Genomic DNA, 25,832 nt, shown 5'->3' with positions numbered 1-25,832 from the left:
ACCAGCTGGGCAGACAGCAGCGAATGAGAAGCCCCACAAAACTAGCTGACCCAAAGAGAGGAGCATAACTCTCTGGCTTCGGTCTGAGTTTCTCCCTCTCTACCTAGGAAATGTTCAACGTGCCCAACACTGGGGTATCTAGCCACTGTTGTGGCTTTGTCTGATGGGCTCTGACGAAAGCCAGACTCAAGCCCAAACTAGGAGAGCAGAGAACAACAGGAATGTCTGGGAAAACCCAAGTAATGGAAACCGATGGGTTTTATGTAGCTCTAGGGTTCACTAGAGCTGGGCTCAAGCCCAGTGGCCAGGTCTAAGCATCCGTCCCCTTCGGTGTTCAAAGCAGGAACCCAGGTCCCAGTCCAAAGTTTGCAAATGGCCCCAATTTTACAATGGGCTGAACTAAAACCCTGGTTCTCCATGCCCCAGGACTTCAGGGTATCCAGACCCAAGTCTGCACCCAAAATGTGCACGTCCCACCCTCCCCCAATCTTCCCAATGGGCCAAACCAAAGCCCCAGGTCCAAATCCACCTCCACTTTGGCCCTGACTTGTGCAGCCTGATCCCAGCTCTAGTTAGAACCCATGGTTCACGCCGTTCTCCCGCGCCATCAGATGAGAAAGTCGGGAGTGCCACCTGCTGGTGCAAAGAGAATCTCAAGAGAAGAAAAGCCATAGACACTTCCTGCCCAGGGCTACATACATATTCCAGCCCCATGCAACAGCAGCTCCACTCACCTCGCTTGTCCCTTGCTTGGTGGGCGACCCCTGTGAGCCTGACACCAGGGAGAAAGGGCTCAGTGGGCTGGTGAGGCTGGCTGAGCTCAAGGGGCTAGCGGGGCTGTTGGAGCTGTAGGTTCCCGAAGGGCCTGCGGCCACTGCAGAGAAACAAGAGAGGAGAGAAAGGAAGTGAGTGTGCAGCTCATTCCCACTGAGCAAGGGGGACTGGCACAGCAGGGAAGGGGCCAATGAAGCAGGGCCTGGGGCTTCTGAGCTGCATTCGATGCCAGGCCACAGGCCAATGTGCCTAGGATGGTCACTGCTGGTGCAGGGGTCTATACAGGGTCTCCTCTCTCTCCTGGACTTATCCAGAGCAAGCTGGAGCCAGGCAGTGGCACATGCAGCAGACACTTTCAGGCAGAAGCAGCAGAAGGACAACCAGAGAACCAGCAGGGATGTCTAGAGAGGCCAGGTGTGTGTGAAGTACAGAAACTAGAGGTACCTGTCATAGGGATCCTGCCAGATACCATGGCCGCCAACAGGTCTGCATTTAATGTGGAACTGGGGCTGCAATCCACATCCTTTTGCTCAAAAAAATCACAGACCCCTTGCTTTCTGAGATTCTCCATTAGCTAGGCTAGCCTCAGTACTCCTGTCCGCTGCAGTTGCAGCCACAGAAGAGTGATACAGTAGCAGAGCTGGGAGCAGGCTTGGAATGCCGCCGAGCACCGCCCGCATGTGACGTTCTGAGCCAACACAAAGCAGCACGACTGTGTCAGTGGGGAGGACGATAGGTGCATTGAGACAACCAGGCAGCCAGCGGCCTCTAGCTCTGAGGCCAAGGAGAGGAAGGGAGTGGCAGACCCATGCTGGGTAGGGAGGAGTCAGTGCTCACCTCTGTGTTTGGCAGTGTCCGTGCCCCGGGAGGGGTTGTTCTTCCGCAGCCCCTCCATCACGTCCTGGATGCGCCAGATCTCCTTCTGGATTTGCCGATTGAGCATTTCGTTCTGGAAGGGCCAAGGTGCGGCGAGTCAGAGCAGCTGGCAGCCGCCGCACTTGGCAGCCAGCCACCCTGAGCCATAGAGATGTGGCACGGCCCAGCCAACCTGCCCTCTGTGGTGAGGTCTATGTGACAGCCACAAGGGCGGCCTGGCTATGGTGCTGCAGCTGTGTCGCCATAGCATGGGGGCTTGCTACAGCGATGGAAGAAGTTTTCCTGTCGCTGTAATTAATCTACCCCTCTGAGAAGCAGTAGCAGGGAGAATTTGTCCGTCCACCTAGAGGCGTCTACACCAGGGCTTAGGGTGGCTTGACGACCTCTTTCAGGGGTGTGAATTTTTTACATCCTCGAGCAAAGTAGCTAGGCGATTTAAGTGTTGGATGGAGGCCAGGCCTGACTGACCCCGTGTCCCTGTCCTCATCGCTCTACAGTAAAAATACCCAGCGCCACCTTCTGCCCACTAATACCGTAGCGCCAAACCGTGGGGCCTTCACTCTGGGGTCACTCAGAGGGAGCTCCCAGTGCCACCACTGAGGAGGGTGTCTGAGCAAGGAGCGGGACTCGCAGGGACGTGGCACCAGAAGTCACTGAAAGGTGGCATGAGCAAGGACTGAATAACGAAGGGCTTTGCAGGGTAAGCTGGCCCCAGCATGGCTGGAGTACACAATAGGCTTGTTCACCAGGGCACTGGCAAGGCAGGCCAGGACTACTGTCCTCCTCTCCCCCTGCCCCCTCCCGCCCCTGTCTGGTGTCACAGACATAGGGGGCCTGAACTAGAACCCTGCATCAGAATCAGTCACCTGCTCAGAAAATGAACAGCTAGAGTGGAATCCACAAAGATATTTAGGCACCTAACTCCTATTGAAATCAGTGAGGGCTAGGTACCTCAATCCCCACCAAAGTCCACCTCAATGTTTATCTTGCAAAGATTCCTTCATGTTGCTGCCAGGGCATTTCTATAGCAGCAGGTGACAATTACCCTGTGAATTCATCCCCTCGTGGTAGCCGTGGGCCTTTCCCCAAGAGCAGCGTATTAACGAGAGCTTCGTTACGGAACAGCAGACGGGAAGTGCCACCTAGTGGTGTGAGTCCTGGGGCACTCAGAACTCCTGTGCTCTAATCCCAGCTCTGCCACTGACTGGCTCAGTAGTTTTAAGCAAGTCGCGTTTTCGCTGTATCTTGCCTTCCCCCTCGGCCAACCGGGGAGAACACTGCTTACATGCCGGGGCAGCCGAGAAGACGGACTGGGTAATATTTGCATGGCACTCTAAGTGTTATTGCACAGCCACCTCTACCTTACAGTGAGGGACGCTGATGCCTAGTTTACCTTGACTCCATCTCTGAAGCAGACAGACCCCCAAGTAAATACATTATTGGAATGGAAGAGTGAGTAATTACCCAAAGAGGCAGAGCTTGCTTAATACAGAGGCAAAGGCCAAGCTTGAAGAAGCTGACCTAGAGTTATACACCAACTGAGCTTAGTTTTTAAAGGAGCAGGGTTTAGTCTAGGATGACTGACATCATCCTAGAAGGAAGGTTGGTTACTGGGCTGGCTTTAGAAAGATAGTTTTGGATGGGGTGTTCTTTGACCCTGCTTTGGGTAGACCCAGTTGAATATCTAGCCCCATATCATTAGTCAATCCCAAGTTATTTTAAGACCTAGAGGTCAAATTCTGCTCAATGTTACATAGTGTAAATATGGAGTAATGAGTATTGAATTCAATGGAATTACTCTGGATTTACACCCTTGGTTACTGAGAATTTGACTCTGTATTTTCAGAACCAGGTGTGCAAATGACTGTGCATAAACTCCATGTGTATTTGCGTTCCTAATTTGCACAGGCAGCTACTGAGCTTGTACATGTAATCCCAGTAATTGCACCACCACTTGTGCACTTAACTGGCCAATTTCTGCACAATTTGTGTGGCTGCCTGCTTAGTTGTGATAATTGGGCACACAAATTAGATGCACAAAAAAACATGGGCTTGTTTTTGCACATGAAGATTTCTGAAAAGCAGGTCCTGAAGTTATGACTTAAACCCACAGAAACCAGAAAACTCCAAGTGATGGGCTCTTAGGGCTAGAATTTACTCTTATTTACACCAATTTTACAGAGGAGAACTCTACTGTCATCAATGGATGATTCACTCCTGATTTACACTAGAGCAGAATCAGGCCCTAGTGAACTGGTCTAGCTGCCCAGAATGGCTGAGCTCTCCATTTCCATGCGCCCCACCTGATCCCAGGCTGCTTGGATTCACTAGCACTGGCCTGAAAGGGTACAGTCCCATTCTCTCACCTGGATGTCCAAGTTCAGCTGTTCCCACAGGTCATCATGCAGGGCTGACACCTCGCCCTCCAAGTTCTCATACTCTATGGTGCTGTTGGCCAAGGCCTGTAGGGATTTGCAAACATTTCCATCAGGAAATCAACTTGTCCGTCTGTGTCCATAGGGGGCATAGGGAATATTCAGCCTGATGCCAGCACACAGCCCTCACCAGCCTGCCAGAGACAGGATGGGCTGCTAAGAGGGGGATCCCCACCTTGGAGAAAGAGGAGCTTGGGCAGCAGGGAGGCCCTGGCCTGTGTGTCATAGCACAGGACTGAGCATGGAGCTAGGATACAGTCAGCAAGGCCATAGCTCATACCCTCTCCTAGTGGATGCTCAAGTCAACCCTCCAGGGACAAGCATACTCTTCGTACATTTCCACCTAGGGAAAGGCATCCCTTGTCTTTGCTGCTTGATGGAAACACCAGGCCTGGCTGTGAATGGAATGTGAGCCAAGGGGCATATTAGGAGAAGGCAACAGAAAATGGTAGGGGGCTTTGTTCACAGGGAACAGCAGACAATGCGGTAGGGGATCCGTGAAGAGATGGTGGCAGTAGTGGATTAGGCAGGATGTAGTGACAGGTGTCGTCTGTGCTGAATGAGCCCCTGGGTAGCCAGGGACCTGTGGCCATCCCTAATCCAGAGTTCCTTTGGAGCTGGCAGGGCCCGTGCTGGAAGCAAAGAGAAGCTGGTGATGACCATATTGCACCATTAGGGATCAGGGGTTGGAAGGCAAACCAGGAGTGCAGAAAAGCAAGGAATGCAAACTGCAAGTGGGAACCCAAAATATTGCTCCCTGGCACGCACCCCAGCTCGGCGCTGCAGGGGTTAATATTTTTTGTCCCTGTACAAGATGTCTCAGTTGACAGTGGGATGATGGGATTTGCACCCCTCCCCCTCTTTTTTTTTTTTTTTTTTTAATGCCCAGACAAAGGAAAGGAAAGAGGAGAAGAGATTTATCCCCACCCGGCTGAGGTGGCAGAGACATTCCCCCCTCCAGTGCCAGGCTGCCCAGGCAGTTCCTGGCAGAACCAGGCTCCATCCACTCAGCTCATGCTGCCGCTAAGCAAGGTCCGTGCTTGCTGCCCTGCCACAGGGGCAGCATGCAGACACCAGGATCTATGCTGGGCAGCTGCTCCCCTCAGAAGCAGCATATAGTGGGGGTGCATGGCACTGCATGAGTTAAATCTGCATGGCACTTTGCGGCCCAGGAAACATGGGCCTCTTCCTGCATCTCATCCTCCCCACAGTGAGGAAGTGCCCAAGTATATGGCGCCCCATCCAACTCACTGGTATAGTGCAAGGCCTCTCTAGTGACTTGAGGACCATTGGCCATTACCATGTCATTGGTTCACTTGTGGGCAGGGCACAGGGGAAATTGAAGCACTGGGCCAGTCTGGGTCCCCATGACACCCCCAGGAGGAGGAGGGGTCCCCAGCAGACTCATGGACCGACAGCTAGAGAGCGTCTGTTACCGTGCTGGCCTGGGACAGCTCCACCCGGATGTTGATCAGCTGGTTCTGGAGGGACTCCTTCTTGTGCAGCAGCTTCTCAGGGTAGGCTGGCTGGCTCCCGAACATCTCCAGCTCCTGGTGGGTCCCCATCAGGGCACTCTCAAGACTCTCCTAATGGTAGGGATAAGATGGTCATTAAACCCTCATCACCTCCCTCCCCTCGTACGCGCAAAGCGCTCAGGCTTGACAAGCTCGGAGGTTGGCATCTGAAAGGGCCATTTTTGCAGCAGAATGGTCTGCGGGTAACCATGCTCCTATCCTGGGGAAATGCCAGCGGGTAAGTGGATCAGGCTGACCTGGGGATGGGGCTGCAGGCAGCCAGAAATGCCCAACCCTGTAAGCAGAGAGGTTGGTCATCGCGGGGTTAAGGCACTGGCCTGGGACTCAGGTGATCTGGGTTCATTTCCCAGCCCTGCCACAGTCTCCCTGTGACCTCAAGCAAGTCACTTGGCCTCTCTGTGCCTCCGTTCCCTATCTGCAACGTGGGCAGAACACTTGCCTTCTTGCCAGGCAGTATCAGGAGGGGACCGTAACTACCATATGAGGCACTCTGTCACTATCGTGATGGGGGCCAGGTAAGAATTGAAAGCTGCTAGCGCTGTGTGATCACCCAGGCAAAAGTACCCACCCTGGCGGGAGGCCTGTGAGTTCTTCATCCACCCACCATGGGGGATGGCGTAGGGATTCCAGGAAACAGCTACAGCCCTGCTACTGGTGAAGTGCAATGTTCAACAGAAGGCACAGCTAGCCCCAGCCCCGGGTGTCCCCAGGGTGGTAGGAACCAGCCTGCTCCATTCCCCTCCATCAGCGACTCACCTTCTCTGCTCGGAGCTGCTGCACCAGCCTGTCCTGCTCCCTCACCACCTTGTTTTGCTCACACAGTTTTCCCAGCAGCTTCTGTCCTCAGGCAAGGAAAGAAAAGGGGCAGGGGGGAGAACATGAAGAGCAAGGGGCACTGGGCTCCAAGGTGTAAAGGGACATCAGATCAGGTACAAAGCTGGCCTGGCCAGTAACAACCACTTCCAGGCTCTGGGCTGCAATACTGCCTTGTGCGTGCTAAACTTCCCCATTCCTGTCTCGAAAGTACTAAAGCCTTTGGGCAAACAATGGAGAGGGCTGGGTATTTTAATGGCATTTGATCAGCTGGAAACTAAGGCTGTTCAGGGCAGGCTGGAAGGCTGGGGCTCCCCCACACCACACATCTCCCTAGGCCCAGGGTGCTGTATGATCTCTGCACATCTGATTATTGATTGGCCAATGTACCACCCGTCGTAGTTTTGGCAGAAGTCCCTCTGCAGCCCGACTGCGGGGAGTCCACCACAACGGGGGTGCTGAGCCACACAGGGATGGGGATTGCACCTCTTCCCAGCCCCATTCCCCTGGAGCCCTTCAGCGTGGAGGCCCTTCCTTGGCTTTTACTATGGACCTCAGAGCTCTGAGGCTAAGCCAGCTGTGGATAATTGTCAGGAGAGGGGCGATAGGGTCTGTTCTGCCATCACACCATGGTACTCAGATAAGGTTGGAGAAGGCTCATTATGGTAGATCAGCGAGTTTGTATCTTCACCAAGGCATGGCACAGATCCAAATCCTGATCCCACTCAGGTCAGTGGCTCCCAGTGATTTGATTGGGATGAGGATTTGACCCTCCAGTCCTCCTGACAGCAGTTTCGCACCAGATACATCTTCTATGATGCTAGCTTATAGCCCAGAGACCGTACAGTGTCTCATTTCTAGCCTCCATTCAGTGGGCCCCTTCCTCTTTTCCCCAGCTCAGAAGCAGATGGGTCAGTCACATCTGGCAGCACAGAAAATGAGAATTCAGTAGGATCCATTGAGTTTCCTAGGAATCGAGTTTCATTTCCAGGATCACTCATCAGGTCACAGATATGGGGCAAAGCCCCTCTAGCAACGAGAGGGACCACTACCTATTTACCATGTCACTGTGTCACAAGTGGGCAGGGCACAGGGGAAATCCCTTTGGGATCTGCACAGTGGGGACCTGCAGCAAGCTGCAATCTTCCATGGCACATTTACTATGCAAATACCCACGCAGGTAACACACAAGCTGAGCAGACAGGATGCACACACAATTACACGCATAGCAGGAGGAAGGGATGTGGTGGAAAAGAAGCTGAGAACTAGAGAGGATGAGCGAGCCACATGAGTGAGCGACAGCGAACGATACTGATGATGTCTGCGTCATTCTAGCTCTGCTATGAGAGAGGATGTTTGTCCAATGATAAATAACATCGCAGAAAGGGGCAGGAGAAGGCGTAGCTGCTGAGGGGTGGAGGATGGGTGGGTGACAGCAGGAGGGCGGGGCGGACAAGCAAGCAGAGAGCGTGGCTCTTACATCAGTGTCTTGCTCGCTTATCTTGCAGGCGTGCAGAGTCTCTCTGTAGGCCTCTGGGAAGGGAGACACCTGCAATAACAGGAACCAGTCACTGCTGCTCCCTCTTGCTGGGAGCACATCACAATAAGCCTCTTGGGAGAGCCGAGGTGGCTGCTGGAGCCCTTGCTGAGAAAGATTTCCAGCCCAGCCATCCCCGATTTCCCTACCAACCTAGTCCTCTTTCCCCACAATACCTGGGGGGTAATAATGAGAGGTGAAGGGTGTGCACATGCAGAGCATTGGCCATCAGTGATTAGAAGGATCGCCCAATTCCTCAGTCAGCCCAGTCCAGCTGGGCTCTGATGGTGGTTTAGAAATGCCTGCTGAGTGTCCAGTTAGTCCTGGAGATGCCAAGAAAGCACCATATGCAAACCAAGAGAACTGCCAAACAAATGCTCCTTTCCTAGCCCCTTCAGCAAAGGCTTTCCATGATTTAACCACATCGGGGGCCTGGATTTATAAACAGGTTAGCCACAGCCTTGTGAGCAATGGTAATTAGCCACCTGCCCATGCAGTTACCCCGTTTCCATTCACAGCCAGAGGAGCTGGATGTGCAAATCAGTGTGGTGCCTTTGTGGGGGCCGCCGTGCACGAAGCTGCTGTCACATTGTGCCTCGGTTTCTCAGAACGAAGCTGTTCTAGATGACGGGGGGCTCCTCAAGGCCGGGCCTTGCCTGCCTTTGTAATCTGGGAAGGTGCTGGGGTGCGTGTGTGCTTAAAAGGAGATAAAGACTCAGCATGTAGCTTACAAGAGGGGTGGGGAAGAAGAAATTGCTGAATAAGGTCTCTGAGTGCCTCTTTCATGGGAGGCTGAGACAAGCTGAGTGTCACCGGAGTGGTGGGCTAAGGAGTAGCGGCCAACACCAAAAGAAACAGCTGGTGCAGTCCCTGGGGGACACTGTACTGACACTCCCCACTGAGGGCTTACTTTCAAGTGAGATGCTGGTGTTAGAAGCACCCCAAATGAAGAGCCTATTATAGCTCCCCAGCTTTTTACTACAACCATTTTACAGATGGGAAAGCTAAGGCAGAGAGATAAAGGCGCAACATTTTCAAAAACAGCCACTCGTTTTGGTGCCTCATGTTTTGGGAGGCCAACTTGAAATGTTATGGGCCTGATTGGCACAGGGTGCTGAGCACCCACCGTTCCCACTGACTTCAACTGATTGGTGGGTGCCCAGCACCTCCGAAAAGCTGGCCTAAGGTGTCTCACATGGGGCACCAAAGTCAGTGGCACTTCTGAAAACATTTACTCTAAAAAACTTTTCCTTCCCTTGGAAAACTAGAGTAATGGTGATTCCCCAGGGTGGCACACGGGATGTGAGGAGACTTCAATTCAGTGTCTAAGAAATCCACAGCTGCAAATAGGTCCTGATCCTGTGAGATGCTGAACTCAGGATGCTGCAGGATTTGGCCCAAGGGAGCCTGCTGTCTCAGAGCAGGACAGGAGAGTTGGTGGGACTTCTTTCGAGTCCCAGGTTTGTACTCAATCCTTCATGACTGCACCCTCCTTCCCAGCCAGGGGCATGGTTCCATTTACACATTGGGTACAAACTTCTTCACTTTTCCATCCCACGCTATCCCTTCATCAGTGCCTTACAGCACAAAATACCCAACAGCCCACCTAGCGAGACAACCAGGAGGTTACGCTGAACAGGACAGCCCTGGGGTCCAGGGCAGAGCTAGCTCTACATACATTGACCAGTGCCCTGCCTAAGGTCCTGCCTGACCACCGCTATGTCCATCAAGAGCCCACTGTGTTCTGTACAAACGTCTGGAAAATATACATTGGAAACATTCAGCAAAAGTGACTTCAGTTAACACAGATGGCAGATCTATGAAAGAGGCTTTGAAAACACGAATGGGTGACACTAAGCTTTCCTTGATGTGACTTTTATGAATGGGCCCTGGCAGGTGTGCATTTGCTGTTTGGAATTACAGGAGGAAACAATAATAATACTTAGTTCTTACATGCACTTCCTGTATACAAAGCACCGTGCAGAAGTAACATGCTTGCTGTGCGTGTCGTATCCCACCTCTGGTGGTTCAGAAAGGATAAAAGTCTATTTCTGCTCCCAGCTAATGGGGTTGCTCCTCCAGCTCAAAGGACAGAGGACTGTGCTTTGGAGATGAAGACCCTGGGATGTTATTATTTGTATTATGGTTGTGCACCGGAGCCCCAGTCATAGCTCAGGACCCCACAGTGCTAGGTGCTGTACAAAGAGAACAAAAAGTGCCTGCCTCAAAGTCTAAACCTCATATCCAGCAGCGGTGGAGTCTTTAACTAATTAATCCTCATAGACATGTAAAGTATTTATTGTCTTCATTTTACAGATGGGATCTGCAAGGCAGAGAGAGGGTAAGTGACTTTCCCAAGGCTCCCCAGGGAGTTGATGGGCCAGGGGGATTAGAACTCAGGACTTCCCATGTCCCTTCAGATAGTAGGCTTTGGAATGGCTTATGGATGTCCCAGCAAAGCTTGTGATGGAGCCATCGCAGGCGGGTGAGGCATTGCAATGAACTGAGATGGGGGGTGGCGCATTCCCGAATGAACTGTGCGTGTGGGAGGAGGCTGCACTATGGGTCTGCCATGCAAAAGCAGCTGGAATGGCACTGTCGATGGCAGAGCTGCTGTGATTTCTTACTTGCATGTACAGCTGGGCCCTAGGGGAGGAGTTCTCCACCATTCTGTTCACCATACTGATCAAAGTTTCGCTCTCACTCATCTGCGACAGACAAGGAAGGAAATTTCAGATGTCAGCAGTGACACGGATTCTCCCTCGGTTCCCGCATTAATGTTCATGACATAGTACGGGGTGATCTTCTGCATCAGCTAAGGAGGCTTTGGACAGGGCTCTTCAGGCCTCGTGCTGCAAGGTGCTGAGCGCCACCAATTCTGCTGGAAGCCGACGGGCGCCAGGAGCAAACGGGACGTCACAGGAGTTGCTCAGCCCCTTGCAGGGTTGGAACCCCTGGGCCACTGCTGCCCAGTTTCTATGCAGCCAGCTCTGCTCCCCGCCTGGGCACCAGCCAAAACTCTGGAGACATGGAGAAAACTTGCACTGGTCAGAAGTGAGCTGATCTAGAAGGCCACCCTACTGTCCACAGGGAGGCAAGCCTGGCACCAAGGCGCATTGCTGCTATGCACAGCCACCGTCCTGGGGGATAGACCAAAGGGCACGTGTCCTGCAAGGTCACTAAAATTCCCCTGCCTTCTGGATCTACTCTACAAAGACAGGAGGCTGCTGGCGTACTTCCTTCCCCATGCTGTGAGCCTAGACCACAAGACTTCATGGCCTGCAGCTATTCCTCACATCATGAGCCTAGGGAAGTTGTGGAATCTCCATCTCTGGAGATATTTAAGAGTAGGTTAGATAAATGTCTATTAGGGATGGTCTAGACAGTATTTGGTCCTGCCATGAGGGCAGGGGACTGGACTCGATGACCTCTCGAGGTCCCTTCCAGTCCTAGAGTCTATGAGTCTATGAAAAGACAGATTCTCTAAGGTCCTCAACAGAGATGGAGCCCAGGGACTTTCTCTCCAAGAACTTTGAGCTAAGGAAGGAGCCAGGAGTTCTCTCTCCACTGCTGAGCTGAATGCACCCAGAGAACAGTTATATCTGGACTTGGGAGCAGGGTCTGACCTCACATCAGCCCATGGCTCTAGTTCCAAAGTTCAGGATTGGTCACTTTGTTTCCATTAACATCTATGCTACTGCTACGGTATTACTGTAGTGCTGGAGAGGCTGCACAGGGTTATAACGCACATGAATGATGGGGAATCTTTTGGGGTCTCTTGGGAAGGAAAGCCTGTATTGTACCACATCTATGTCACTAACTTCCCCCACCCCATCGCTCACTGTCCATGGTCTGCCTGGGGGCAAGATGGCACGTTGGGTGGCGCTGCAGAAGGAAGCGCCCTGCCCTGGGAGCTGGAGTTTGCTCTATGTTGCAGTGTTTGCTATACTCCACAGGCCTTGAATGAAAGGAGAGTTGAGATGTGCGAGGCAGAAACGAGCCTTTCCACCCTGCTACATGGAAACCACTCAGTCACTGACACACATCGACTGAATCCAAAAGAGTTAGGTCCCAACGCTGGAACTATTTCGGAGTAGCTGAAAGGAATTTCAGGCCTAAAATTCAGCCTGTGGAGCGTTAAGAGTGTTATTATCTGGGGAGCAAGAGTCTCAGGAGCCTACATATTCCTTTAAAAAAATTAAACATCACCAGTCTTAATTGAAATAAAAAGATAAACAAAGATGCCATTTATGCCAGATCTACATATTAAAAAATGGGTTCTAACCTGCCCTCTGCTGGCAGAGGCAGCCCTATGTTTTTTGCCACCCCAAGCACAGCTGGTCACGTGGATTCGGCAGCATTTCTGTGGGTGATCTGCCGGTCCTGCGCCTTCAGCATACCCAAATTGCTGTCGAAACCACGGGACCAGCGGACCTCCTGCAGAAATGCCACTGAAGGCTGCCTGACTGCCGCCCTCACAGAAACCGGAGGAAGGCCGCCCCACAAGGCTTGCCATCCCAGGCATGCGCTTGCTGCGCTGGTGTCTGGAGCCATCTCTGTCTGCTGGTCTGAGCATATTAATAAATAAATACTCCCTCCATAATGATACTGGCAACACCTAGATAGGGGATATCTTGTTGGTCCCACTGAACAGAATAAAAGGAAGCAAAATTACATGCACCCAGATTCTTTAAGACGACATTCTTACAGTTGTTCATAACAACCCCTTGGAAATTTAAAACTGAAATCTCTTATCTAGCTGAGTTTCCTCCCCTCTCCCTAGGACGAGGATAACCTGGCTCATTATTGCAGGGCTGCGCAAACTGGAAGCTTGGCAGACCCCAGTTTGCAAGTGTAGTGTTTCACCCACCACATAGGCACGTATTGTGGGAAGATTGCACAAGCTAATTTATTATTGTAGGGTTGGTCATGAGTGCTTGGCTACTGGGACTTATTTTCTTTTCAAAATTATAAATAGCACTAATGATTTTGTTTGTTTTAGTGGAGTGGGATCCACATGTAAACAGCATTTAAAGGGACTTGCAATAAGGGTGACCAGATGTCCCCGTTTTATAGGGACAGTCCCAATTTTTGGGTCTTCTACTTATATAGGCTCCTATTACCCCCTACCCCTTTCCCGATTTTTCACACTTGCTGTCTGGTCACCCTACTTGCAAACAACCAGACAAACACCATAATTAGATTTAATTCTGCACCATAAAATCTTGCCATTGTCCTTTCCTTTCACAGTACTCACACAAGGGTAGGGGTCAGTTTAGCACACAAAGGGATAGATCTTCAACTGATGTCACTGGGCGTAGCTGTGGAAGCCAATGGCGCTGCATCAGCGTACACTAGCTGAGGATCATGTCTAAGATGTTCTGTTCCAGCTTCCCAGACAAACAGGGAATGAGAAAATGAAGAAGTAAACAGTGCTTTAAAGGGACACTTGATTAATCTCTCCGAAGGTCAGTTGGGAAGGAGGAGGAGACAGAAAGCCTTTGAGGGAGCATTTTCAAAGAACTCACGAGAGGAAACCCTGCTGCTGATGGCTGTGAAATAATCTGGAGAGCTTTTTATTTTACTGCCTTCTCCTTGCTCATGTCTGGCTCCGCTCCAAGCCAGCCAGACACACCCCGGGGAGTACTCTACCGATGGGCATATATGACTCTGGCTCTGGAGCAGCTTCCCTATTGAAATACAGGCTTCTGCAGGCAAACATCAGGCTGCAGCACTTGCCTGGGGAATTTCTTTTTCTTTCCCTTTTTAATCTCAAGCCTCATCCATAATTTTCATCTGGACGCTCCTGCAGATGTTCCCCAAAAGGCTTTCCCCTCCCTACTCCGATGATGATGTGGAGTTTACAATCTGCCTCAAAAACACCCTCGTGTGCAGTGGAGGTTTGGCTCAGGTCAAAGACTGGAGGATGCTTGTCCAGGATGGTTCTTGTATCAGAACCGGATGATGCTTCCCCAAGACCTGCATCAAGTCTCTCACCTCTGAGAGGGAACTGGTTTTTATGCTCCTGAATTTCTTAACAATTATCTCCAATTTCTGCCCCTCTTCAACAACACACAAACAAGAGCCTGCGCGCTCGCTCGCGCGCTCTCTCTCTCTCTCACACACACACACACACACACACACACACACACGCATGCGCACAGGCACATACAAACACACATGCTTGCACCCAGCCATATGGCAATGCTCTTCGGGTTTTTGCAAAATGTTTAGTGGTCCACTCCTAGCCTGGACGTGACAGGAGCCCCATGTTCATCCCACAATCTCTCGCTGCTTGGACTAAGGACTCCAAGCACCGTCTCCCATGGCTCCTTCCCCCTCAGAGCAGGTGGCTCAGCTCTGAGGTCGAGGATAGGCTAAGCCACTTTCCCCCCCAGAAGGCTGACCCACTAGATCAAAGGTCTGTTGGCAGGGACAGCACACATCTTATTGCTGGCCAAATCGTCCCTGGTCTGTGGGCAGGGCGGGCTCATTCTCCCAGGCTGTCCGTCCAGAACTCTTCACGAGCACCCAAATCAGGCAGTGCTCTTCCTATAGTGGATGGGACATAGGGCCTGGCTGTCCCTTCTGAAAACAGTCTGCTGCCCCATCCCAGAAAACTACCTGCCTCCCACCCCCAGCACTCCACGATCTGCCACCTCCGTACACTCAGTCAGACCCAACGTAAGCAGATGCACAGCTCCTGGAGAATTCACTGAACCACATTCAGTGGTGACCTAGAGCAGGTGGAGACACTGAGGGCCAGTTTCTGCTCCCCTTCCTTCCACTGAGTCGTGCTGCACCCATGGACAGGTTCCCAGGAGAGTAAGGAACTAGGACGAGTGAAGTGGGATGGAATCTGGTCCCACATTAGCATAATCTGTGTCAGCTGCTGCCAGCTTCTGCTCTCACTTATGCTGGTGCAAATCAGGAATGAGCCCACTGGAATCAGTGCAGTTATACTAGTGACACATGGGTGTGCGAGGAGAATCCAGACCCCAGACTGGTGAAATTTACATTTACAAATACACCCATTTTCTGATCCAATCACATCTGGACGGGCCACGTTCTCCTCCCACTCGCCCCAGCCAATCTCCAGTGACCCAACTCAAGTTACTCCTAATTCGCACCAGCGTGTAGGGGCATTCAATATACACACATTCATCGCAACGCTGACTCTGGTGTGGTACCTCGCAGTCATTTAACGCAGAGAAGGCATTTGTCCAGTCAAGTGATGGGCGACCCTGCAGAAGGGAAGAATGGAGGAAGCAAACCAAAGATGGCTTATGCTGCCATGATGCCAAGAAAGGCTGGAGAATGGATGTACAGGGAAGGGCCAGGGAATGACACTGTATTGAAGGCAGAGGGGGGATGGCGCAGTGACAGAGGCAGGAGGGGACATGAGCAGCGTGACATTCGCGGCCAGCTCTGCCTACCTGCTGGTCCAAATATTCTAGGTTTCTTTGCAACTGAAGGTCTAAAAGTTCATCCTACCAGGAGCCAACAGACATGCGGCAAAAACGAAAACACAAAAAAACACACAAAGAAGAAGCAAAGCAGTTAGGTGAAGGCTGCAGAAAGGCAAAGCACTCTCGGGCTGGGAGGCCAAGTACTGCCTCCTGTGGCTAAGCGGCTCTGAAAGTAAGACTGGTGGTGAGTGCTTAGCATGAGCAGCCTTTTCAAGAGATCTTTCTGTGCTCCTGACAAGGGTTCCTGCTGGGAGCTCCCTCACAGCCAGTGCTCCTGCCCCATTCCCTATAGCGCCTCCCGCTGGGTGGGGCTGGGACTGCAGTGAATGGGAGCTCCCCTCCAGGCAATGCTTTTTCCCCATTCCCAGATCACCTCCTGCAGGGAGAAGCTGGGTTCAAAGTAGCTAGGAACTCCCCCACAGCCCGCATTCTATCGCCTGGGTCTGCAGTAGCTGGGAGCTTCCACACACCTAGGAGTCTTGCATTATTGCCATTGGTGGCTCTCGCTCCAAGTGACAGGAGCTGACACAGCTAGCAGCTCCCCTAACTAGCTGCCACACCCCACTGCTCAATGCTTTTACTGCCCCTTTGTCCCACAGCACTGGAAGCTGGGAATGGGGCTTTTTGACGTGGTTCCTGGATCAGCCCAGTGGTGCCGGGATTCCATCCACACACTTCCAGCTCAGCCACATGCATTTACCGATCAAAATGAAATCCTGTGTGAATAGCTAGGCCACAAGACAGGAGCAGTGAGGGGGAGAAGCTACGTGCAGCAGGGGTGCGGCTCAGGCCCATTCCGTGAGGCATCTAAGTCCAGTCTGGGGTCTACCCACTGCTCTCCCGGGTGAAAGATCAAGGCCCTGGCACAGAGCGGTTTAGTCCCAGACTGGAGGTTCCAGCCCAGTCAAGTGGATTCTGGCTGCTGCCCCCGACCTATTAAAATACCCAAATCAAAAAGAAAAGCTAAGGCTGGTTGGGCAAAGCAAAGCAGCTATTGCAGCCAAAACCGGGGAACGGAAGAGAAAGAGGAAAAGGAGAGCTCGATCCATCCTTCGCATCCATACCCCCCTTCCCCACTCCCCCGGCTGAAAACCAGACAGCAAGGTGATGGGATACGTCCGGAGCTGGGATTTCCAAGTAGTTGTGCACCTTTGTTACTCCTTGAGGGCATCATAGTGATGAGTCCCTGGACTAGGGTAGGCACGTACCCCTAAGGTAACACACGCCCCCTTCCAACACCCTCCGCTCCACAGTGGGTATGCCACTCTGCAGTGGGAAAGGTGGTGCACTGGGGAAATGTGGGAGCGGATTTCCATGTGGGGTTCACTGGACCTAGCCCCAGATGACACCCCCAATGTCAGATTGTGCATCCGCTTCAGATCTTTGCAAAGGACTCAGAGCAGATCGGTTTCCTCCTCAGTCTTCCAAGAATAGATGCACCCTACTCCCCAGCCTCCCTGCTCCCGCCTCGCGGATGAGAAGTCAGTCTAGTCGGAGTCCCAGCTATGCTCCTTGCACATCCAGGGCAGCAGGACTCACAGCACGTTCGGTGCAATGAATAGGGATGAAAGGGAAATACACCCCAGCTGCCACACATGCCCCTTGGCTGGACACACACTGGTCATCTCAGGAAGCTCTAAATTTCCAGCCCCACACCAGCAAAGCAGGCATCTCAGTATCACTTCCTTTATCCCCGACTCCAGCAGCTCCCACCAGCTCGGGAGAGACACAGTCAGCAATGGAACACCCGGACACCGACAGCACATACCATTTTGTCGTGGACTGTAGGGGACGCTGGGTAGTTGTAGGGATACATTCCTGCAGGGACAGGCCTCCTGTCACCCAGATAATCATACTGAGAAGAGAAGAGACACCCCCCCACCAAGACATGTGAGATGTTTACACCACTCCATAAACTGACTGCAGTTGCTCACACTGCGCAGTTGGATCTCAGCTCACTCGGTTTAAATTATGCCCATATTAGGGATGGGAAAGCTGAGGCAGTGAGCTTGCATGCCCAAGGTCATAGAGTGAGCCAGAGTAGCAGAGCTGGGAGCAGAACCCAACTCACTTGGTCCCAGTTGTTTGCCTTATGGACAGTTCCACCAGGCCGCTCCTTAGGAGATTTTCTAGTGGGGAAGGCGGCAGGAAAGGAAAAGGGGTTATAGCTAAAAGTGGGTCTGAGTTCAGGCACAGATCCCAGTTCTACAGTTCAGGGGTGTTTGGATGCAGGTTTTGGGTCGGGCCCATCTCTCGCTCTGACTGTACAACAGCTGAGCCAGGGTTCCCTTGCACTGTCTCATCCCCAAGATCCCTGTGGTTACTCTCAGGGAAACCCAGAAAAGGCTCCTCAAGCCTCTAATGGCTCAGATAACCAAATTACCCTGTGCCCCTGAGAGCATTACCATCCCTCCCTCTTGTAAACCCTGCCCTGGCACTCTGAGACAGGCTTGCCCTCTTTGCTCACCTTATGAGGAGAAGCAGGAAGGAAACAAACACAAATAACCTGGCAGGGTATCTTCACAGGGAGGCAGAGGAGGTAGGCAAGGAGGAAGCTCTGAAGGCTACTTGGCACAAGCAGAGCAGTCATGAAGGAGTTAAACTAACCCCTGCATCCTGAGCCAGGCACAGTGCAAGTGGGGCTGCAAGCTGAGCTTGCAATCTTGACCTGCGGACGGTTGTTATTCCAGTCCTGGGCTCTCCCCATTCAGCTCTGCCAGTGCCCCTCGACCCTGACCTGCAGCCCCCTTTGCTGTTCCTCTAAAGGGCAGGCATTTACCTTTGGGGAACTGACCGATCGCCTCATCATGTAGGTTGTAGGGTCAGCATAGATCTCCTCGCTCCTGGATGGCATCCTCTCAAAGCGGGTGCTGGGCGACCTGACTGGGGAGTACATCCTCGCCCTGTTGTAGGTGCCCTGGCTAGGTGAACGGGGCACGGACCTGGAGCGGGGCTGGAGGGACATCCTCCGCAGGGAGTCTGAGGCAGCATCCATCTCGTCGTAATACACAGGCTGCCGGCCGGGGCCGGGGATCCAGACGGGGACGTCCTGCCTGCCGTAACCCGGGTGCTCCTTCCACTCAAGCAGCTGGTAGGGGCCTCCATTGCGGAAAGAGTGGCGCTTGTCCTCCGCAGCCCACTGTGGGCTCACCCGCTCGTAGGCAGGCATGGAGCAGATGCTGTCAGGGCGCACGCCGGGTGGGTAGTACTGGTAATCCTCAGGGTACTGGGGCGAGTAAGGGGCGTAGTAGTCGGGGACCCTTCGAGACATCGGGAAAAACCTGGTGGGGCTACAACCCCCGGCAAGGAAAGAAGAGAGACAATTGTAAAACCTGGATCCAGTGCTTCAACTCCATCAGGATTCCCATGGGAAAGCCACGGCCTAGGCCTGCGCCGATGGACCAGTGCCCACCCATCACCTGCTGGCAGGGCAGATCCTGCGAGGGATGCCCAAGGTGCCGAGCAGTGCAGCATCCCCTGCCAGCAATGGGGCAAACCCCTGGGCCCCATCTGGAGGGCAATCTGCTAGAACTCTGACCCTGGGCCACTCCCCACTGCACCAGCTTTCGGATCTCAGAGCAGGGGCCCACATAGCCGCCTTAGGAAGCTAACTGGAGACAGTGTCGGTGCTGGGAGACCTTAGGCGACAACTTTCCCAGCTACCTCCCCGGGGCATGACTGGAACACAGCTGCTCCCCTACGCCGCTCGGCAGGCTGCACCAGTGAGCTAGTTTTTGTGATCGCATCTCCACCTGGCTCCCTTTGCTTATGCTGCTTCTCTCCATGCTCCAAACTCACTGCCCCCTAGTCCCGGTCCTGGGGGGAAGGCCTATTGGTTTGCATGGCCCAGCAGCACATGGTTTGGTGCTGGCACTGGGGTACCGCTTGGGGTGGAGGTTTCCTGGCCCTCCCCCAGTCCCTGTGGATGGAGAACAGGAAGGGGAATGCTCCCCCCATCAGCTGGGAAGGATGGGAATGCCAGGGAGAGGAGATCTGCTACCCTTTCCCTTATGTTAACCCCAGCATGGCACACCATGCAGCCCTCTCACCTCCTCAGCTCCTCTGGCGGGGCAGCCCCCCGGCGCAGGTTCACCCACTGCTGCAGCTGCGTCATGGAGCTCTTCCGCTGGGCGATCTTCTCCGGGTTGGTGCGTGGCACAAAGCCTTGCCGGTGCACCACGCTCTCCCCATCCTGCGGTGGGCAGGCGGTACTGCCGGGGCGGCTGGGGGAAGAGTACTGCCAGCCGTTGGGCTGCGTGGACCTCTCTATCCCAGCTGGAAACCGTGGGGCTTCAGGGTAAGGGCTGCCGGGCTCAGATGGCATCTCCCGGCCCACAATGCCATTGGCTTTCACCAGGGGTTCCTTCTTGCTGTCAATCCTTTCCGACTTCCTCTCGATCTTCTCTGAACCACGCCCATCACCCTCCCCTCTGGTCTTGGCTTCCAGATCTGCTTTGGGGTGCTCCCTGTGGGCGGTGGCCCGGTGGTGGTGGTGCTTGCTGGGGGGGATGTTCTCAGAGTCCGTCTTCTCCCGCCTGCCAGGAACAGAAACACAGAGTGTCACCTCCCACTGAACAACCCTGGGCCCAAATCATCCCAGGAGAGTGGGGCTTATCCAGTCCCTGGACCCCCAAGGGGATGGTTACTGACCCTCTCTGCTCTGACACGTCCCCCAGATTGCTGTACACCCTACATGCTCCAAAGAACTTCAATTTTCCAGCCACTGCCCCTCCAGGTGCTGAAGGGACCCCATGATTACTGGACACTTTTCCTCATCTCCGACGGGACCCCAAGTTATCTAGCAACTGTGCCCCCAAGTTAACAGCCACTGTATCCTCCAGTGTGCCCCCTACTTGAGCCAGGACTCCCTCCCCCAATTCTCCAAAGAGACCTTGAGTCTCTGGCAACTGCTGCACAGCATCTGGTGCCTGTCGTGCTGACCTCTGGGGGGGTGGGATCTGCACCCGGGCAGCCTCGCCCATGGCTTGGATCCAGGACTCCTGCTCTTCAGTGTTTTCGGCGCTGAAGAAGTAGGTCCGGATGCCGGCGTGCTCGGCCTGGGGAGAGAGGGACTGCGTATGATGCCCCAGTGCCTCCTCCACCCAGCACACAGTCACCTGCAGGGGGGAAGAAAAGCACATACACAGGAAGAGAAGAGAGAAGTCAGTCGTCCAGTTGAGGGCGCCTGGAATCGTTGGCGAAGCCGTACCAGCTCTCCCCCAGTGCCAGCTCCACCACACCCCACCTCCCCCAGGGTCAGAGAGATGGAGGAATCGTCAAATCGTCAGGTCTGTCCCCAGGCCAGCCGGGTGAAAATGACCCAGTGCTGTGGGACATCGGGAGAGGTTACATGCCTTCGCCAGGGGTCTCCCGACAGCCCAGTGGAGCAGGGCACATAAAGCAAATGCAAGGCTCTTTCCCTTGGATTCACTGACTCAGGGAGACCCATCTCGAGTGATGGGCGGGATCTAGAAAGGTTCAGATGAGCGCCATCTTATCATAAGCTCTCACCATACCCTGAGATGTGGGAAACCGCAGCAGAATGGGACCCGTCTGGGAATTCCTGGCATGTAACCCTTATTAAACATAAAACACTACAGCACTCTGCAGTACTGGTCCCAAGCAGCACAGCTCGCACCAGGGGCAGTCACCGCACAATACCAGAGCACTGATTTAATAGGAGTTCACAATTCTGACTCTGACCAGGAATAGTGAGAAGAGCATTTTTAGGACTTCTGGTTTCAGGGGCAGAAGTGAGCAGAGATACCCACCTCCATACTCTCCTGATCCCTTCCGGAATGCAGCTCTGCACACCACTACTACTGCTCCCTAGTCTTGTTACCACCCCCCTCTGCACCAGGGCAGGATCTGCTAGTTATCACAGCATACAAATATAGGCTGTACCCTGGGGCAGGCACAGGTAAATCCTGAACTGCAGCTGGTCATCAAGGGAGTTCAGATCCAGGAAGCAGTAGGATGCTACACTGAGCCAAACCCCAGATCTAAATGCTCTTTGCAAATCTGGATGAAAATCTTGCAGGTTGGCTGCTAATGTCAGTGCATGTCCCCTTCGTGGATGTTCAGAGCTTATAAAGGAGCCGGCTGGCACTGGTAAGATAAGAACAGAGCTGGTCAAAATGTTCTCACTGGTACATGGTTTTGATGAAAAATGGCTTTTCAAATAAAACCAATTTTACGGGGAAATGTTCATCTGGGTCAAAATCTTCTGGTTTTTTGACAAAAAAGTACAAAATCCCAAAGATTTTTTTGTTTCTCTGGGTTTCCCCTTCCCTCCTCTTTTCTCCTCCCTTCTTTCCCTCCCCACCAACCCCAAAGACTGAAAACCAAATTTTTGATGTTTGTTTTGCCAAAAAAAACCCAAATATTCCAACAAAATGGAAAATTCTTCCTTGTGTTCTAATCATTCCCCCCGGGGGGGATATGTAGCATTTTTTGACCAGCTGCTGTTACTAGTCAAGGGCTCCCAGCCCCCGAGGAATCTTTCCTGCCCGGCTCATACAAACCTCGGTCTTTCCACCAAGTTCCCTACACAAGGACGGTCTAAGCATGCGATCCGCAAGAGAGAAACGTAAACCCCAATGTTTCGTCCCCCTTCGTTGGGTGGAGGTGAATAAAGCATGCTGGGCAATCTGTGACCGACCGCATCCCTTCTCTTTCTGGCATGCATTTGGAAATGGAAGGAGCATACTACCTATTTGGTGGCTGTGTGCTGGCATTGCAGACGGGCACTTGGAAGAAACCTCCTCTCCAGTGGGGAGATCCTCACGTGGAAGAAAGGAGGAAACACAGAGAACAGGTCAAACCACCCAGCAGAGAATTCAATAGGGAGATGCACCAGGCAGGCAGTGTGTGGCAGGAGCAGCACTGTCACCAAAGAGGGGCAGATGGAGGGTAGTTGAGAACATGGTCAGTGCTATGTTAGCCCAGAACCAGAGGATGGAATCCGACCCATTTAACAGCCTCTCATCGGGCCTGTTCTGGCCTTTTGAGCATGCGAAGAAGGCTGGATCAGACCCACCAGGAATCAAATTGTGCCATCAGTGACTGACCCCGTGTGGATCAAGGATACAGCAGTACTTTGCACAGTAATCAATTAAGCCTCACACAGCTCCCTTGTGAGGATAGATTAATATCATGTCCATTTTTCAAACAGGACACAGTGGATCCAATGACAACTGCTCCCCCTTCCGGCCCCATGCAATCATTTACAGTGTTCCAGGCAAGTGCAAAGTAGGTGTGAAACGTGACTACCAGGAATCTCCTCTCACTGACTCAGGAGGTAGGGGTTTATGGCCACTCTGCACAGGGTACGCATTACCCCTCCACAGCCCTGCCAACGTGACCCAGCCCTGACTTGAAGAGATCAAAGGGTGGGGTGCAGGGGACTCCGTCTCTGTGGCTCGTTCCTTCCTTTGCCTCTCTGACTTCCCCCAAACCCTGGCCTGGGTCAGGACGGAGGTGGCTGAGGAGAGTAACAAAACCCGATAGAGCCTTAAATCTCTCATTCTCCCTTTGGCTGACATTGGGTCAGAGCTGCATTTTCTCTAACCCAGGCTCCCTCTGTTCCCCATACAGACCCAAAGGGGTTAACCTGACTGGCAGTGAGTTCAGGAGGCAGGATCCATTCTTTAATAATGACCTAAATGTTCCCAGGACTTGCCAATTCTTAGAGGTTCTTTCCCTTGCTCTCTTGTTTTATTGCCATTAATAGGACAGGGAGAGTGGAGCTCAGTCTCTGGAGGGCGGAGCAGACCTTTCACCCTCTGCTGAATGTTGCGATATAAGGTTTGGAGCAGGAATGAATGTGCAAATATTCCAGTGACGAGCACCTAAAAATGCCTCAGAATAAAAACAAAATAGAGGGGTGGGTGTAGCACGGCCCCAGGCTGGAAAGAATCAAGGTTGCGTGTGTGACGCTGCCCGCAGCTGCAAAGAATCCAGGTTCTGTGCACGTCTCTGCAGCTCTGTCCCCAGCTGGAGAGAATCAAGGAAGTGTGTGTGCAAGCATTCGGCATAGGAGTGTGCTTTTGTGACTTGTGGATTTTTGTTTCTGTGTGTACATTTGTGTGCATCAGTGGGCGAGCTGGGTTTTCTCTGAGCAAGAGCTGAGCGTAAACGGGTGCAAGTGAGTAGGTGTTTGTATGTGGGAGTATGCTTGTGTGTGTGTTCATGTGCACCTGTGTGATTGCACGCGAGGTGTGTTCAGTCTGTGTGCGAGTGCAAGTGTGAACATGCATATGTACAAGTGTGGAAAAAAAAGTAAGTCTGAGTGTGTGTTTGGCCCATGGGTTGGATGCACATTTCAATTTGCATACGTGAATGGACAGATAATTAAGTCTAGGTGAGTTGTGAGCATGGGTTATCATGTGAACAACGGTGCTTGTGCATGTATGAGTGTGCATGTATGAGTGTGCATGCTCTTGGGAGGATAAAACCAAATGGCTCCTTTTGCCCATAGCTGAGCAGGAGTTTCACAGCTTCAGTCTCTGCTCCATTGCAGTCCGTCCCTCAGCATAGACGTTTGACAAGTAGAAACTAATTACATGCTAAACAATTACAATGTATTGCCTGTGTGTGTGTGTGTGGGAGAGAGAGAGAGAGAGAGAGAGAGAGAGAGTGTGTGTGTGTGTGTGTGTGTGTGTGTGTGTGTGTGTGTGTGTGTGAGAGAGAGAGAGAGAGAGAGAGAGACTGCATGTGTGTGTGAGAGAGAGAGAGAGAGAGAGAGAGAGAGAGAGAGTCTGCATGTGTGTGTGTGTGAGAGAGAGAGAGAGAGAGAGAGAGACTGCATGTGTGTGTGAGAGAGAGTGAACACTAGTCTAAACTAGTTAAAAAAGGAGATGGGGGAAGCCCTCCTGCACATCTGGGCTTGAACACAGCCTAATTCTAGCACTGCCGGGGGTGCGATTCTATAGCAACGCTGGCTTACGTACGTTTGTTGTTTTTATTAACACAGGAGAGTAACCCAAAACGGGAATGGCTGAGTAGACGGCTTGTGAAAACCCTCTAATGACAGCACAGCTGTCAGCTGAGGAGAAGCCCCTCCTTGGCATTGGGTTACTAGCATGCTTTGATCACTGCTGGCTAGGAGCAATTCACTCTTGTGCAGCAGGTTAACACACTTAAACCTATGGGGTTGACACAAGGCCCATGCACAGCTTCAGTTAGAGTCAGCGTGGCCTAGTGACTAGAGCACTGGACTAGACATCAGGAGACCTGGGTTCTATGCTTGGCTCTGCCACCGGCCAGCTGGATGACCTTGGGCAAGTCACTTGCCTTCTGTGTGCCTCAGTTTTCCCATCTGTACAACAGCAGTGATGATCCTGACCGCCTTCAAAAAGTACTTTGAGAGTTATGGGTGTAAAGCACTTGGTGGTGGTACTACTGAGCTTGCTGTCTGCACAGGGGTCAATTTCATCCCATATTAGCAGCAAGACTGCTAAGCACCCTCAACTTCCACTAAAGTCAATAGGAGTAGAAGACAGGAGCTCACCATCACACAGGCTCTACCCCAGTCTGGATCTGCACACCAGCTCCTCCACCCATCTCTCTTACGGACAGAGGGACAGCTTCAGAGAGGGAACAAGCAGAAGGATTCCTCCTACAGTCTGAGCTCCATCCCCAAATCACGGGAGGCTTTGGTCTGGGTCTGGTCTTTGCGTTCTGGCTGAACGTTATTGGACAGGAAACCCAGAGACCCGATTCCTCTCTGCTTTACCTCTCATGTGGTCCTTGTCACATCTGAGCAAAGCAGGCGGCTCAGAGTCTGGGTGCCATATGCTCCCCTGCTTGGTGCAGATATGGCCAGTGACAAAAGGGGCAGGGCTGGGTCACGCCCTAGAAGGCTAAAAGGCCTGGACTCATTAATCCTGTTCTGAGCACGGTGAGAGGACACAGCGGCAGTTCTCTCTGTGGCAGAGCTTCCACCGCCACTACCCCTAGTGGTGCGCCAAGGACCCCAGTTTGCAGCAGGCCACCAATGCCCGTTCTTCCCCTTCCGCTATGTGCCTGTCTTTAGCAACCGTCCACAGCAGCTCACACCTCCCCCAAGCGCCGGTCACCACAGGAAGCAGAGAGCACAAGCCAAGAGACCTCTGAGTGCTGCTGTTACCCAACAGCCTACATCAGGCTCTACCAGGCAGTGAGACTCTCGAAAGGGAGGGTCGCACGACAAACCGCGGCTCCATCTGTGGCCTCCAGGAATAGGGCTAATGGCTGGGAGCACGACGCTGCCCCTGAGATTCTGTCATGGACACACACTGACCTTAAAGGTGTGTTTCCTGCTGATGTTGTCCGACGGCTGGATGGCTGCCACCCGGAAGCTGAGGAGCGGGATGCTGCCCAAGATACTGTCCTCCTTCTCATCTGCATTGAC

The 25,832-nt window shown here is 52.8% G+C and overlaps 1 protein-coding gene across 12 annotated transcripts in view; it reads right to left on the bottom strand.

Moving 5' to 3' along the window:
* Nucleotides 1-25,832, bottom strand: part of PLEKHA6 (pleckstrin homology domain containing A6) — a 134,194-nt gene that overhangs the window by 20,406 nt on the left and 87,956 nt on the right. For 5 of the 12 annotated variants that reach the window (XM_050952283.1, XM_050952286.1, XM_050952280.1 and 2 more), the window contains exons 6-19: nucleotides 25,722-25,822; nucleotides 20,381-20,556; nucleotides 19,489-19,974; nucleotides 18,219-18,729; nucleotides 17,208-17,294; nucleotides 15,407-15,460; nucleotides 15,161-15,214; nucleotides 10,598-10,678; nucleotides 7,914-7,982; nucleotides 6,377-6,457; nucleotides 5,522-5,671; nucleotides 4,017-4,112; nucleotides 1,612-1,723; nucleotides 735-874 (exon numbers count right to left, since the gene is read on the bottom strand). In XM_050952283.1, the coding sequence (XP_050808240.1) occupies nucleotides 735-874; nucleotides 1,612-1,723; nucleotides 4,017-4,112; nucleotides 5,522-5,671; nucleotides 6,377-6,457; nucleotides 7,914-7,982; nucleotides 10,598-10,678; nucleotides 15,161-15,214; nucleotides 15,407-15,460; nucleotides 17,208-17,294; nucleotides 18,219-18,729; nucleotides 19,489-19,974; nucleotides 20,381-20,556; nucleotides 25,722-25,822 (2,198 nt within the window). The remainder of the gene's footprint in view (nucleotides 1-734; nucleotides 875-1,611; nucleotides 1,724-4,016; nucleotides 4,113-5,521; nucleotides 5,672-6,376; nucleotides 6,458-7,913; nucleotides 7,983-10,597; nucleotides 10,679-15,160; nucleotides 15,215-15,406; nucleotides 15,461-17,207; nucleotides 17,295-18,218; nucleotides 18,730-19,488; nucleotides 19,975-20,380; nucleotides 20,557-25,721; nucleotides 25,823-25,832) is intronic. The other 7 variants (XM_050952279.1, XM_050952287.1, XM_050952277.1 and 4 more) reach the window with 6 other exon arrangements.

This window comes from Gopherus flavomarginatus, chromosome 5 (genome assembly GCF_025201925.1).
Source record: "Gopherus flavomarginatus isolate rGopFla2 chromosome 5, rGopFla2.mat.asm, whole genome shotgun sequence".
NCBI lineage: Eukaryota > Metazoa > Chordata > Testudines > Testudinidae > Gopherus > Gopherus flavomarginatus.
The sequence above is the reverse complement of the archived record's forward strand: the minus strand, read 5'-3'. Positions and strand labels throughout refer to the sequence as shown.